The sequence below is a fragment of the Ruditapes philippinarum genome, unplaced genomic scaffold, assembly GCF_026571515.1.
Source record: "Ruditapes philippinarum isolate M1 unplaced genomic scaffold, ASM2657151v2 ctg4908_1_1_1_1, whole genome shotgun sequence".
Taxonomy (NCBI): domain Eukaryota; kingdom Metazoa; phylum Mollusca; class Bivalvia; order Venerida; family Veneridae; genus Ruditapes; species Ruditapes philippinarum.
In genome coordinates this window covers 247,450-264,273 of record NW_026862890.1, presented here as the reverse complement: position 1 = coordinate 264,273, position 16,824 = coordinate 247,450, and the positions used below count along the sequence as shown (strand labels likewise).

Genomic DNA, 16,824 nt, shown 5'->3' with positions numbered 1-16,824 from the left:
TTACATTAAATCATAACAGCAGTCAATGGTTGTTGTCGTCTGCAATTACAGAGAATTTAAGATACCGTAACAAACAAAATGCCGAAAAAACAGAAGGAAAAGATAATTGCAACAACATCAAAGTTGGAAGAAAATGTTTCCGGTTCTCCACAGAGTAGTTCACAGAGTAACAGTCCTCTAAGAGGTGCCTTGTTTTCTTAAAAAACATAATAATGATAATTTAAATTGGAGTTTTTTCCATGTGACGTCGGCATTTATTTTTAGACTAGACCTATGGCTCAAATTTTTCTTGGCTTGGCAGTAAATGGATTGAATGTTCAATGCGTATAATTCTAATTTTCAGAAGAAACTCCAATAATAAGTAAAGGAAAGAAACGCACACTTGAGGGAGATGTAGAGGACTCGGAAGATTTTGGGTAAAATATTCTTACTCTGTTAACAAAAATCACAAAAACTGTTTCTGATCGATGCTATCAGAATTCTAAAAACTCTTTTGAAACAAAAGTCAGCCTGCCAACAATTGTTTTACCTGAGACATGAGTAAACTGGAGTGGTTAACGAGTTGGACTAGTAATCTAATGATTTATGGTTGAGTGGGTTCAAACCCGTCAGGGGAAACTGTTTTTTCTGTGCACTTATTTTAGTACTGGTAAGTCTGGTTGGTTCCAGGAACAAATTTGAGAGTGTTTCAATTATAAAGCTTATAGCTTCCAACACAAACAAGATTCTAAAACAAATTTGTATAAACTAAACTAGAAACTGACTAGATCTATTTTGATATTATACTGGTGCCTCATATTTCCGAGGTACTTAACTGTTTAACCAGACAACAAAAGTTAAAAGGATAAAATTCTGAAAAACACATTGAATATTGTAGGATAGACATGTCAGTTGCATCATAGTTTATTCCATTTAATGTGTGCATGTAAGCAATTATTATTATGTATACAGCATTGTAATTAACACCCATCTGCTGCCTAGTGAGTAAAGTTGTGTTCTCATATTACCAAGGCAATTGCATTTTAATAGTTTCAAAAGCAAACCCAATAGTAATATTTATTTTTTAGTACACCTATACCTAGGCTTGTCTGAATGTGGGGATTTTCTCTTTGGCATTTATCAAATATCTCAATGGTTGTTTAACAAAGACATTTGTCTTAAAAGGTATGAAATCTAAAAGTAAAATGGTGAAATATAAATTACTTTGCTCTTAATCTGAATAAAAAGAATATTTTTTTCCTGTTCTATATGTAAAATTTCTATAAAAATACAATAAAATAGTAAAAGTAAAACTACTGGCAGGTTCATGAAGTCTAGGAGGCACTTTGGACTGTTTAAGCCTAATACCTTGGAAATATGGGTACCACGGAAATATGAGGCGCCAGTATATCTTTTCATAATTTACTTTTTTACATAGAATATAAAGAATATGCTCCTTGACATGTATTTATTTATAAGTATAACAGTATTACACATATTTAGAGAGTAGATTGCTATAAATATTTTTCAGAGCTCTGTGTTTTTTTTTGTATTTCAGGCAAGGCTTACAAAAGATGTTGGAGTGTTTTGGGAGTATGTATCTATATAATCCATTGTTAAGTTTTAAGAGAAATATCAATGAAATATCTAAATGATAGTTGTTTCTTTGAGATATTTCTCTTTTATTTTACTCCCCCACCCCCCTAAAGATGCTTTTGACCTTTAAGGTAAATGCTGAAATTGTCATTAATGGTCAAATTATTGAAATCAGTTCAAATCATGCTAAAACTGGCTTTAACTTGGTTGTTTTTGGATGTTTTAAATTCGTTCTTTGGGACAACAACCTTACTCAATACCTTCAAGTAGATCAAACTGAATTTTACCTTGACATTTATGAGTTTAACCTTTATGGTAAGATAGTTGATTTTTTTGTCTAAAATTTGCCTATTTCAACCTTTTTATTTTTGGACAGATTTGATTAATGCTTAGACAAACTAACACCATACAATTCGGAAATTGAGCAATTCAGGATGAACTTGATGATTATCCTAAAATGACCTTGACAGTTAAGGCCAAATGATTGGATTTTGCTTCAGTTGCTGTAATTGTATTACTGATACTAGAGTAGACTATATAAACTTGAATAAGTATACACAATTACACATGAGATAATAAACACCCTCAACAAGATAAGTTCAGTTGACCTTAACAACTTCAAGTAAATGACCTTGACCTTTAAAGAAGTATAACTAATTTGCCTAAGATCAAACAAATATTTACAGTCTTCACGAAAAACTTTAAAAAGCACAGGACATTCGGGCCAGTAAAATTTCAAATCTTACTGGACCTGGTGATTTTTAGCCGGACCAAATACATATATAGGTAATAAATTGATGGGTAAAGGAAAACACTTTATCATGCTTCCCTTGTTAATTTTGAAAGAAGCAAAATACTTCTTGTATTCTGGACCATAAGTTGATAGCTTTATAAATTTAGAAGGACCAAATGTTAAGGCAAAACTGACTAGCATTGAACATGAACAACACTGTTTACTTCAAACAAATCACTTTCACACAAAATATTAACTTAACTCAATTATCACAAAATCATAGGTAAATAATGACCATTATAAACAATGGTTTAATTTCCGTAACTGTACGGTGCGGTACGGAAAATATCCAAGAAAAAATGGCGGCCTCCATTACTCAATACAATTTAGACATCTCTCGCTGTGTTTTGAATTTTAGGGACAGAATTGATGGGTTTCATTTGCAAAAAAGGCAAAAATATCAATCTTTTAGAGAGCCCTGCTTCATTATTTTGTTGCGTTTTTCTTATAAAATTTTTTCATGGCCAAAAATCTACTGGCCCGTCGGACCACCAACCTTGCAATAATCACCGGACCAATGCTAAATTTAGTGGCCTCGGACTGGCGTTAATTTCGAAGACTGTATTTAGTATTGAATCGATTTGTACATATTTGGACATAACAGCATTTAAATTAGGACAAAACCTTCAAGTATGACCTTGACTTTCAATTGTCCTTGACCTTTTACTTAAAGGCCCATAATGCCCCAGATATGCTTTCATTTTTATTCCTCAAAATCTCTTTATCTTTTGTATTCTTTTATAGTTTTCAACAAGATACTCATTGGCCAATTATCTGCACTTTCTTCTTCTTCTGTCCTTTTTGGCAATAAGTACATTTATAGTGATTTAGTATTTTGCATGGAAGTCAAAATACTAATTGTTTACATTCTGTTACTTTTATGACGTATAATGTTACATTTAGCGCTATTTTCTTCAGGTAACAAGCACGTAACGTGCTCTAAAACCATTATTCAATGTGGTAAAACACATGTTTGAAGTTACTGAAGAAGTAAATATTTATTCATTTCTGAGGCATAATGTGCGTTTAAGACAACATTATTAAACTTGAATTCTGTAAAACTTAGTAAATTATGGACATAAATGTAGCAGTGCTCCTGTTATTTAATCTTTAGTTTTTATTTTAAAATGTTGGGTATTTAGCTTCAACTTTTTCTGCTTTTAATTCAAATTTGATGATATTTTTATGCAGGTGATTATATAAAAAACTCATTGATGAACAAGAAGAAGAGACTTGAACAGTTGACACATGGTGCATTGAAGGCTAGTAGTAAAACTGTGGATGATATATGGAGGGTTCAGAATAATGAAAGGTTTTATGATATGTAAAATTGTTATTGTAAATGAAATAACTTTATATCTCATGAAAAGTCATGAACAACTTTCATTATTAACAGTTCAGATCTTTCTAAAAAAGCTAGTTTCATGCCATTTTACCCTATAACAGAAGCGAGTTTATGACCTTATTCCAAATACAAATTCGGTTATTCCTAATTAAACAAAAAATATTCACAACAACAACTTACACGAAAAAAATACACCAAAAAAAACCCCAACTGTTTTCACTTGTTTCTTAAATAAAGTGACCAATAATATGATCATAAAAATGAGAAAACAACAGTTTTGAAAGTCATTTAAGTAGATTTTCTACATTTCAAAATTTCTTAAAATAAAGTATAATTTTTCACAATCACTGGAAAATGCCTTCATTCTCAATTTAGTTTAAGTATTATTTGCTTTAAATTCTACAGGTCAAGACTTCAAGATGAGTATTCTAAACAGGTGGGTGCTGTGTTCCAGCAGTGGGAATCTGACCTTGAAAAGACAAAAGAACAGGAGGCCAAGCTTACTGTAAGAAATCCATCTTTTAATATAAAATTATATTCTTATGCTCCCCAAAAAATTGAAGGAGCATAAAATTGCTGCTTTGTTCCGTCTTGCTTTGCCAGAGTTTCTACTAAAGTGATGCATCTTCATTAATTTACCAATATCTTTCATGTTTGGTAGGTAGATACAACAATGTACCTTGGACGGACTTCCATGGGTGGTGCTAATTTTTTTTTTTACTTGTTTATGATAGTCTTTTTTTTTTTCACAAAAGTTTTTTTATATCTGATAGTCACTTCGGTCAAGATAGATTTTTATGCTTGCTTATGCAGCTTTTATCCATTGACAGATATCTGTCATATTTGGGACAGTACTTTTACTTGAAAGTCACTTTGGTCAAGGTCACTTATTCTTAAAATACACTTTTTTATTAATTTATGTCTCTATATTTCATAATTTGGAAGGAGCATACCTTTTGTAGTCATCAAACTGTTTCAATTTAAGTGCTTTTTGTGGCCTACTCAACCAAATCATTAATATTTTCCAGCTCTCTAAAACTTCTTCTGTTTAAATATTAAACTTATTTAAACAAAATCTGCTTACATGGCGGCTTTGTAAACCACATCACAGATGACCAGCAAAATCATAAGTTTTGCAATATTTTGATCTAAACAAACTTGAACTGAAATTGTCTATGCAGGATTTTGCATGTGTGCAAACAAATTCATGAACAGTATAAAGCAGAAATTTCTATCCTGTTGATGCAATTATGTGAGTTAATTTGTCATTTTGCAAGTTCATTAATTTATAGAAAGTCACACTTGTATAAAGTGGAGGGAAATCAAAAATGTTTTCTTACATATTTTATTTTTAAGTATATTGACTGAAAGTACTTAATGCTATTTAACAGCCGTCAGTGTTGTTTTTGTTTAATATCTTGTTCAACTTTATACATACCTGTAACTTATATTATAAATTTAAAAATGAATTAAATTATCAATTTAAATAACAATAAAAAATTGCAATCTGGAACATGGTTACTTACTATTTAAGTGCAAAATATTGAACATAATTTTATCAAAATATATCTTATATTAAAGGGTATATTACTAAAAAGCCATTATCCTTGTATGCCAAAATGATTTTCAAGCAACATTGCAAGCACATTTGGACAAATATCTCTTGTTTACTCAGCAAAGCATCTTTGTGTCATTTCTCAATTTATGTACAATCTGATTGAAAAATTTCCAAAGTGGATTTATAATAATTAAGTATTTCAGTACCCCAATATCAAGGTTACCATAGGAACTCTGAAATGCTTAAATGTTACACAGGTTTAAAGTTTAATTTGATTGACAAAAACTTACCTTTTGTTTACAAAGTTTGTCACAATTTTTAGGTCAAAGATCAATGTTTATAATTTTGTTCATTATCAAAATTACAGATGTTATACAAGCAGCAACAGAAGTTATTTGAACAGGCACGGGCAGTACAATGTCAAAGGTTGAAGACAATAAAGCAGCTACATTGTCAATATATCAAGGTAATGTGTCAAAGTTTTTCTTTGTAAGTAAGGAAAATAAGATTTGAAAAAAAAAAATTGCTGTTTTCCTATGTGCACAAGATGCAAACTTTGTCAAACCATACATCTGAGAAGTAAAATTGTCTACAGATATAATAATGTCCCAGTCAATTGTAACCCTAATACATACATGTACCTAATGTACAATTACCAAATTGATTCTCAAAAATCTTAAGTCAGTATCAGTGTTGTTTTTTTTACTTTTAATGTGAATTTTTAGCACAATAATCTGTCAAATTGTGAAAAAATAAACAAGAATAAATCATCACATGTAGTCAGTTTATTCATATATTTAATAATAATGCTCATAGTTTAAGCTTTCTTCTTTTTATTCCCTCAAATATATCAATCAAATTCTCAAGATTGTCATTTGTCAGTTCATTATTTTGTTTGGCACTGAAAAGCAACCCTGCCCATTGTGAATTTTTTACACATTTTTGTGAGTATTTTATGGGTTTTTTTTTTCATTGTGAATAGGCCTTATTTCGGGGTCAAAATCAACCAAAAAAAATCACTGAGTATTTATTCTTGAAATAAATCAGAATTGACCAGAAAGTATATCTAATAAAAATTGCATTTTTGAAAAATTCTCTCACAAATATTGTTTGATAATTTTATTAGTAATCACTTATTATTTCTCAGACTTATTAAGTACTTTTATTCAATATTGGCCAAATAAAAGCACAGATTTTTGATATTTTTATATCTAGAAAGAAATTAGAGATGAAAAGTTTTAAAGGATCAACCCTAAAAATTTTTTAAAAAAAGCTCCACTGAGGTTAAATGCCTACAAAACATAACATATGGAATTCTTACATAGATCAACAGGGACACTAATACCTCGGAAAAGTAATGCATTAAAACATAAGAACTTATAATACTCAGAATCAAATCTATTCTTGATTTCTATGCAATCTTAACCTGATAAAGTCCTAAGTTTTTAAGCATTTTATACTGCCTTTTATTAGCTCACCTGTCACAAAGTGACAGGGTGAGCTTTTGTGATCGCTTTTCGTCCGGCGTCCGTCCGTCCGGCGTCCGTCCGTCGTCCGTCCGTAAACTTTTGCTTTAAATGACATCTCCTCATAAACCACTGAGCCAATTTCATCCAAACTTCACAGGAATGTTCCTTTGGTGGTCACCTTTAAAAATTGTTCAAAGAATTTAATTCCATGCAGAACTCTGGTTGCCATGGCAACCGAAAGAAAAATCTTTAAATATCTTCTTTTAAACTACCCTAAGAGCTAGAGCTTAGATATTTGGCATGAAACATCTTCTAGTGAGTGTCTACCAAGTTTGTTCAAATAAAAGCCCTGGGGTCAAAATTGGCCCCGCCCCAGGGGGTCATTGATTTTCCCTATATGCATATAGTAAAAACTTAAAAAATCTTCTTTTAAAGAACCGTAAGAGGTAGAGCTTAGATATTGAGCATGAAACATCTTCTAGTGAATGTCTACCAAGTTTGTTCAAATAAAAGCCCTGGGGTCAAAATTGGCCCCGCCCAGGGGGTCATTGATTTTCCCTATATGCATATAGTAAAACTTAAAAAATCTTCCTTTAAAGAACCCAAAGAGCTAGAGCTAAGATATTAAGCATGAAACATCTTCTAGTGAGTGTCTTACCAAGTTTGTTCAAATTAAAGCCCTGGGGTCAAAATTGGCCCCGCCCCGGGGGGTCATTGATTTTCCCTATATGCATATAGTAAAAAACTTAAAAAATCTTCTTTTAAAGAACCATAAGAGCTAGAGCTTAGATATTTGGCATGAAACATCTTCTAGTGAATGTCTACCAAGTTTGTTCAAATAAAAGCCCTAGGGTCAAAATTGACCCCGCCCCAGGGGTCATAGATTTTCCCTATATGCATATAGTTAAAACTTAAAAAAACTTCTTTTAAAGAACCCAAAGAGCTAGAGCTAAGATATTTAGCATGAAACATCTTCTAATGAGTGTCTACCAAGTTTGTTCAAATAAAAGCCCTGGGGTCAAAATTGGCCCCGCCCCAGGGGGTCATTGATTTTCCCTATATGCATATTATAGTAAAAAACTTAAAAAATCTTCTTTTAAAGAACTCAATAAGCTAGAGCTAAGATATTTAGCATGAAACATGTTCTAATGGGTGTCTACCAAGTATGTTCAAATAAAAGCCCTGGGGTCAAAACTGGCCCCGCCCGGCGGGTCATTGATTTTCCTTATATGTGTTTGGCAAAAACTTAAAAATCTTCTTTGAAAAAACCCAAATAGCTAGAGTTTAGATATTAAGCATGAAACATCTTTAAGTAAATATCTACAAAGTTTGTTCAAATAAAAGCCCGGGGGTTAAAACTGGCCCTGCCCCAGGGGTGTCATTGTTTTTAACTATATGTGTATAGTAGTAAAAACTTTAAAAATCTTCTTTTAAAAAACCCAATGAGCTAGAACTTAGATGTTTAGCATGAAACATCTTCTTATGGGTGTCTACCAAGTCTGTTCAAGTAAACAAATAAAAGCCCTTGGGTAAAAATTGGCCCGGGGGTGGGGGGGGGGGTGCTATATACAGGTGAGCGACCTCAGGGCCATCATGGCCCTCTTGTTTTTGTGTAATCCTGGAAAAACAGAGTGAGTCAGCAATTGATACGGATTTGCAAGACCTGAAGTACATACCGGTAATAAGTCATATACAAATGTTGAAAAAAATATTTCTGCAGATATGTCAAAAAATTCCCTTTAAAATCTATCAATTTGTATTTTGTAAAACAGGGCCTGGATGATTTGGAAAAGACCCATCACCATCAGGCCACCAGTGCAACAGCAGAACTTAAAAAAGAAATGAGCCTTCTGCAGAAGAAAATACTAATGGACACTGTAAGTTATGAACCTTAAATGTAACTTTATTTTACTGTAACTTTTTTTTTATTTAACAATTTTAAAAATTGATTGATCATTGATCAGCTTTTCTAATAATTTTGTAATGTGTTTGCTAAATTCACTAATTAACAACAAAGATTAATTTTACCTGTTTTTTAGCTCACCTGTCACAATGTGACATGTGAGCTTTTGTGATCGCTTTTCATCCGGCGTCTGGCCGTCCGTAAACTTTTACTTTAAACGACATCTCCTCATAAACCGCTAAGCCAATTTCATCCCAACTTCACAGGAATGTTTCTTTGGTAGTCAACTTTAAAAATTGTTCAAAGAATTTAATTCCAAGCAGAATTCTGGTTGCCATGGCAACCAAAAGAAAAAAACTTAAAATATCTTCTTTTAGAAAAAACAGAAAGAGCTAGAGCTTAAATATTTGGCAGGAAACAGCATCTAGTCAGGGTCTACCAAGTTTGTTCAAAAAAATGCCCTGGGGTCAAAATTGGCGCTGCCCCGAGGGGTCATTGATTTTCCTTATTTGTATATAGTAAAAACTTAAAAAATCTTCTTTTTAAAAACTTAAATAGCTAGAGCTTAAATACTAAGCATGAAATATCTTCTAGTGGGTGTCTACCAAGTTTGTTCAAATAAAAGCTCTGGGGTAAAAATTAGCCCTGCCCCAGGGAGTCATTGATTTTCCTTATTTGTAATACATGTATTAAAAACTTAAAAAACTTCTTTTAAAAAACACAAAATAGCTAAAGCTTAGATATTTAGCATGAAACATCTTCTAGTGGGTGTCTACCAAGTTTGTTCAAATAAAAGCCCTGGGGTAAAAATTGGCCCCACCCCATGGGGTCATTGTTTTTCCCTTTATGTATATAGTAAAAACTGAAAAAACCTTCTTTTAAAAACCCCAAAAAGCTAGAGCTAAGATATTCAGCATGAAACATCTTCTAATGAGTGTCTACCAAGTTTGTTCAAATAAGGGCCCTTGGTTTAAAATCGGCCCGCCCGGGGGTCATTTCCCTTATATATGTGTATAGTAAAAACTTAAAAAATCTTCCAATAAAAACCCAAAGAACTAGAGTTTAGATACTAGTGAGTGTCTACCAAGTCTGTTCAAATAAAAGCCCTTCCAGGGGGGGGGGGGGAGGTCATTGTTTTTCCCTATATGTATATAGTAAACATCTTCTAATGGGTTTCTACCAAGTTTGTTCAAATAAAAGCCCCTGGTTTAAAATTGGCCTTGGCCCAGGGGCCTTTATACAGGTGAGCGATTTCAGGGCCATCATGACCCTCTTGTTCTTTTTTTATGCCCCCACAGAGTGGGAGCATATAGCGTTGCACTTGTCCGTCCGTCCGTACGTCTGTCTGTCCGTCCGTCCGTCCGTCCCGTACGTCCCGAAATCTTGTGAACGCAACTCCTCTTAAACCGGATGGCAGATTTTGCTTAAACTTCCAGGGATGAACAACCTTTATGTGTAGATGGTAGTAAAGGAAGGAATTTTCGCTGTGACAAAATTTAACAGAATTATGGCCCTTTGTTGATTTTTTCACTATATACTATGTAGAAATTTTGTGAACGCAACTCCTCTTAAACCGGATGGCAGATTTTGCTTAAACTTCCAGGGATGAACAACCTTAATGTGCAGATGGTAGTAAAGGAAGGAATTTTTGCTGCGACCAAATTTAAGAGAGAATTATGGCCCTTTATTGATTTTTTCACTATATACCATATAGAAATTTTGTGAACGCAACTCCTCTTAAACCGGATGGCAAATGTTGCTTAAACTTCCAGGGATGAACAACCTTTATGTGTAGATGGTAGTAAAGGAAGGAATTTTTGCTGTGACCAAATTTAACAGAATTATGGCCCTTTGTAGAATCTTTTCACTATATACCATATAGAAATTTTGTGAACGCAACTCCTCTTAAACGGGATGGCAGAATTTGCTTAAACTTCCAGGGATGAACAACCTTAATGTGTAGATGGCAGTAAAGGAAGGAATTATTGATGCGACCAAATTTAACAGAATTGTGGCCCTTTGTTGATTTTTTCACTATATACCATATATATATTGTCAGTGGGGGGCATCCGTGTCCTTTGGATACAGTTCTAGTTTATTGTTATTATTAAGACTGTTTCATTTTTTACAGCAACAACAGGAGATGGCGAATGTTAGGAAATCACTCCAGACAATGTTGTTCTAGTTGATGTAAAGAAGAATGTGTTACTCAAGTCAACCTTGCTATCAATTTCTTAATTAACATTGAATTATCTGTGTATGAAATTTAATAGGATGCAATTTCTGTCTTGTCTGTTATTCTGTACTATGACTTTACAGGGTGGCAACAAATATTTTATTACAAACTTTACACACAAAATCTTCAATACAAAATAAAATGACAAAAGCAAGATAACAATGTTCAAAAATGTGTAAACTACAGCACCCAGAAATTAAAAGTGACAGAATACAAATGTAAATCATGTGTAGTATATTTGTAAATGTATGTATTTATATTGTTTTGTTGAGTAGTTTTAGGCTGTTGCTGACCTTATTCTTAAATTAAAATTTGTTGTTTTATTTACAGTTTGTTTTAGATGTTTTGAATTAATATATAATATTTCAGTAGAATGTGCAATTTACATATATGATAATAATTAGGCTAAATATAAATGCTTATCATATTGAGAATTTGGCTTTCCTTCTTTTTCTTAATAAAAAACCTTCATTTCATCTGATACAACACAATAGTACAGATACTCTGGGGTAATTACAAATTCAGGGATTGCAAGCTTGTATTATCAACTCAGGCTTAGAGCATCCTGTCTTTCGAGTGAGACTTTCATACATAGGCTCCATGTTCAAACAAGATCAAAATTGATATTTAAGAAAGTCTCAATATTTCATTTGATTAAAAATCATGTGAATATAAAGTGATTTACAGTATGTCCTTCTTTTTTCAAAAGGGGACAATGTTAAAGATTTCGGATGGCAACAGGAACAGATCAGTTGTTTGCAGCTGAATAAATAGCTCGAGTTTTTTTTCAAGAGATTAAACAATATAAATAACTAAAAGTAAAGAGGAGAGCAATAGACTAAAGCTGTTTGGAGTGTAAAAAATTTTGTGATAGCTTCCGTCTCAGTCCTACTTGTTACATCATGTTTAAATGCATATATGGTTAATTATAAAACTGCTGACCTGTTAATGGGATAAAATATATTATAGACAAGAGAGAGAGAGATCGCTGATCACATGTGTAGACTGATGATAGTCAATTAATAAAGCAGATGTATTGAGGGGTCAGATTGACCCGTTTGTTCCCTATATGTTGCAACTATTGAGTAGCAAGAGACACAAAAATAATTAACATTCCAAAATACCTTTTTATTCAAGGACTATAACTCGGCTCAAAATCATTCAACTGCAAACCCCATTAAAATGCCCGCTACTTGCGGTATCAATTAATCCTGTAAATTTTCACTCAAATTGCATTAGTAGTAAAGATGAAGTACTCCACACAAATCTTTAAAAAAATATTAAAGGGCCATAACTCTTGACAAAAATCATAGAACTGGAAAATGCCAACAATATGCCCAACTACACTTGGTACTGATCGTTCCTGTGTAGTTTGGATGAAATTGCACCATTTTTAACTCACCTGAGGACAATGTCCAAGGTGTGTCTTTCCGTCGTCCGTCTGTGCGTGCGTCCGTCAACAATTTCTTTCAACAACTCGTAAGCCACATCAAAATCCCCAGCCAGATCAAATGTTTGTTTTTCTTCTCTTTTTCTGTCATCTTTTTATTAGCTCACCTCTCACTTAGTGACAGGCGCTGAACTGTTTAATAAAATGGCTGCCAGAAACAACATCTAAACCATTGGTTCAATTTAAAATAGTTTTAAACGAATATTTACTTGATGACAGTGTACAAAAATTGTTCAGATTAAGCTGTCCTTTGTTTTCAAATTGTGCTTCTTGGTTGAAAAGGGACTCAACTATGACCTATTTCTCAGGTGAGCGATCCAGGGCCCTCTTGTTTAATAGTGTCTAACTTGTTGCTGTCTTAAATCTGCGCTTTTTTTTTCAAAAAAAGACCCCATGTTTAATTCATAACTAGTTTAACAAGAGGGCCATTTAAACTCCCCATGACAAGGAGCAAATAATATTGTAAACTATAAAAAAGCAGATGCACGTAAAATCTAAATCTTATACTGATATCACAAAGTTAATTCATGCATGTATTTGTATCTGAAATAGTAAATGTGTACAAACACTACTTGAGAAAACAACAGTTCCAAAAGATGTGTACATATGAGGAAAACAATGACCCCTTGAGGCAGGCGCAAACTTGGTAGACATCCATAAGAAGATTTTTCTTGCTTAATCTCTAGCCCTTTGGGATTTTTAAAAGAAGATCTTTTAAGCTTTAACTATATACATGTAAGGAAAACCAATAACACCCTTGAGCGGGGCCAATTTTGACCCCAGGGCTTTTATTTGAACAAATTTGGCAGACACACTTAAGAAGATTTTTTTTTTCATGCTTAATATCTTACCTTTAGCTCTTGGTTATTTAAAAGAAGATTTTTTTTAAAGTTTTTACAAGAGACATAAGAATAATCAATGACCCCCTCGGACAGGGCGAATTTTAACCCCAGGGCTTTTATTTGAACAAACTTGGTAAATACTCACTAGAAAATGTTTCATGCTTAATATCTAAGCTCTAGCTCTTTGGGTTTTTAAATGAATATTTTAAAGTTGTTACTATGTACATATAAGGAAATTCAATGACCGCCCATGGCGCGACCAATTTTTTAAACCAAGGGCTTTAATTTGCGTGGTAGACACTCACTGAAAGATGTTTCACGCCAAATATCTAAGCTCTAGCTCTTTGGGGTTTTTAAAAGAAGATATTTCTTTCTATAGAAAATTTCTATAATCTTTCTATAATTTTGTATGGAATTAAATTCTTAGAACAAATTTAAAGGTGACTTTCAAAGGAAGGTTTTTAAGAGATGCCATTTTAAATAAAAGTTTACGGACGGACGCTGGACGAAAAGCGATCACTATAGCTCACCATGTCACTTTGTGACAGGCGAGCTAATAAAGGCTGTTTAAAACAATTTTTGAAAAAATAGACACTGAATTCTCATTTAGTGAAAAGGTAGGTGATGTACTATATTTCATCTACCTTGCATGGCCATTGATAATCAAATAACTGGCTAAACAATTGTATTTCAACAAGCTTATAGAGGTTAAAAATATGTATCCAAAATAGTTCGTATTTACATACTTTATTTAATATTCACGAAGTCAGCCTCTGTAAAAGTTTATGGGTATATAAACATGTATGTTTACGTATGTTTATATGATTACACTCTAAACTTCACTTCTAATTATATTATAGTAATCAAACAGAAGGCATAGAAATATCACATTTTGCTTTTCTTCACAAATAAATATCCGTCTTTCTATAATTATACAGAATACATCCTCAATTCAATATTTTTAAAGTGGAAGTATTAGTAGGTACTGCTGCTTTCTTTGCATTAATCACCTAATGTTTTCAACTATTACGTTGCTCTTAGTCTGTTGAAAACCATATTTTTTTTTTAATAAGTCTCAAATTGATTATTAAAAACTCTGTTCACTATGTCAGCTACAGTCCTTTGCAAGTGTTTCCTAGGGGCACATCTTGGGGTTGTGTTCACCTTTAAAGGCAAAAATTGCAATTAATTAAAAAAGAATGGAAATAATATAAGGCACAATTCAAAAGTACTAGAGCAACATCATTTCACTAAATACATTTTAGTCAGCGGTGATGTTAAAAAATTGACCTTTAAGTTAAATTACACTAATGATGACAAAATTGATATTCTTTATTTTGCTTGGAAACATGTACTTAATAAAGATATTTGAGAATCCAAGTCAGTGAAATATTGCTGATCCCTTTACACACTTGGCAATTTTTCACAGACTGCAATGGTCGTGGTGAGTCCACAATTATACAAAATGTATTATCATAATCTAAATTGTTTCTTATTTAACATTAGATCTTTAAATTGAAGATTATATTATGGTTACCCTATTTTAGTGACAGCTGCACAAAACAGTAACCGAGGCAGTCTTATCGAAACTGATATAAAATTAAAGATCTTATACATGCCTATATATATTATACAAATTTAGTTACCTGACCATATCTAACCCATTACCGCACGAGTATTTTGTGAAAAATGGTTGTTTTCTTTGAAAAGTCTCCCATTACAAGTTCAAATTGCTATTAAACTATAAAAACTGCTTCAATTCTAGTCAAATTTGGCACAAATGTTGACTGGACCATTGCCTTTGTAACAACATGCTCAGTCTTAAATTTCCTGTTACCATGGCAACGAGGGGACATCTCAAAATTGCAAAAAATCATTATTTTGCGTTGATTTTTTCCATCAAAATTTATTCCAAATGCTGAAACTTCTCAGAGCCAACGTGTTTTGTTAGCTGTATTTTACCAAGAAATTTGTATATTTACAAAATAAATTACAAAAATTTAGAATATTCCATGGTTGCCAGGTAACAGAATATAGCTTCCTTCATGTTGTATTTGTGTAATTATACCCTTTATTTAGTGTTACTACCTTTTATGATGTTATACTTGAGTCATCTTTCATTTGCTGTTGTATTAAACTGTTGTCTGCTGTCAGAGTAAATATCTGAATAAAGTTAATAAATGAATTATAAATGGACATTGTGTTTAGTTCTTTTGAAGTTGTATTATGATATCTCTCAACAGTAATATGTCCTGTTAACACTGTAGAAATGCAATAGAACCATTTGCAAATGTGAAAGAAGAATATATTTCGTATTGATACTTGCAAGTGTTATAAAATAAACCTAGCACATAACTTTTTACACGAAAAAGGCCAGGAAGAACCCAGGAATAGGTCCGTTGCTAGGCAACATAATGTAAATGATGCTTTAATTATGGTGGCTGTATTCCAAAAATATTCTACAACATTTATTAACTTTAATAACATAAAACAATTTTTTCACAAAATTCATTTTAGCTTCAAAAGTTGTTTTCCTCATGCACCTTTAAACATCACAAAGATCAAAGATTTTTATGTGTATTTTTAATTACTTACTGGACACCATACTCACAAAATTATGTATATCTTTGTAAATAAGAAAGACACGACCTTCAAATTTTCAGGAATTACTTCTGATATTTCATAGATTTAGAAAATTAAAAAAAGTGAAAATCAAAAATTTGGTCAAGAAACCCCATTTTTGCATTCCATGACATAATGGATTTTATATGTATGGAACAATCCTAACATTATTAATATTAAACGTTTCCTTTGTTGAAATATCTTAATTACTATGACCTTGGTCTTTCATAGAAATTGACCTTCAAGGTCAAATTATTGAAAATTGCTTAAAATGCCATAACTTTCTTATTTATTTGTGTTTTTGATCCATTCTAGGACAAAAGAACACTTACAAAATGGTGAATAAAACAATTGTGAACTAAACCTTTAAATGACCTTGACCATTTGAAATTTGTAAGTCAAATTTCGTACATAAAAATTATGTGTTCTAGAAGTATTCTTTACCACAATATCTTATAGGAGTATACTTTACTATATACTGTGTTCCTCTTAGTTTCCGGTGCTTATTTAATGCTTTGAAACCAAAAAGAAAACAACAAATGAATCTTATGGTACAAAAAGTGTCATAAGCTATAACATATAATTATTTTCTGCTGTATAGCACAAGGAAACAACAATATATTCAAAGTCAATTTTAATGGACCAAACGTAGACCATATGTCGGCCATTTTGAAAACAGTTTGTCATCATTTATATCACGGCAATGGTGTTACATATAAGTTTTTTCATGGTTCGGTTAAAATTTCTACATGTTATTTTGCTGAATTTCAAAAATTAAAATTGTCCTTACTTTGTAACTCAAAATTTATTTTTTCAACAAACAAGAACATTTAGAAAATGATGATTGTTTCAGACATAAGCACAAATGTAATGGACTATTATTGCTTTTTGCAAAAATTTGTAAAATGTTGTTTTGTTTTACGTAAAAATCTAGAGATTTAAAATATTTTGAACAAAAACTTTGCTGTATAGGTGTATGAATAAAATATGTAATTTTTGCCCAATTTTAACACTTAGGTCACTAAGGCCCC

At 32.2% G+C, this 16,824-nt stretch overlaps 1 protein-coding gene across 1 annotated transcript; it reads left to right on the top strand.

Annotated features, from left to right (window-relative positions):
• LOC132720550 (synaptonemal complex protein 3-like) lies at window positions 1–11,313 on the top strand. The gene is made up of 8 exons (XM_060704709.1): window positions 1–184; window positions 344–416; window positions 1,538–1,572; window positions 3,560–3,680; window positions 4,119–4,218; window positions 5,639–5,737; window positions 8,513–8,617; window positions 10,775–11,313. Exons 1-8 carry the CDS (start codon window positions 79–81, stop codon window positions 10,826–10,828), a joined length of 693 nt encoding a protein of 230 aa, XP_060560692.1. The 5' UTR covers window positions 1–78; the 3' UTR covers window positions 10,829–11,313.
• Window positions 11,314–16,824: the final 5,511 nt, after the last annotated feature.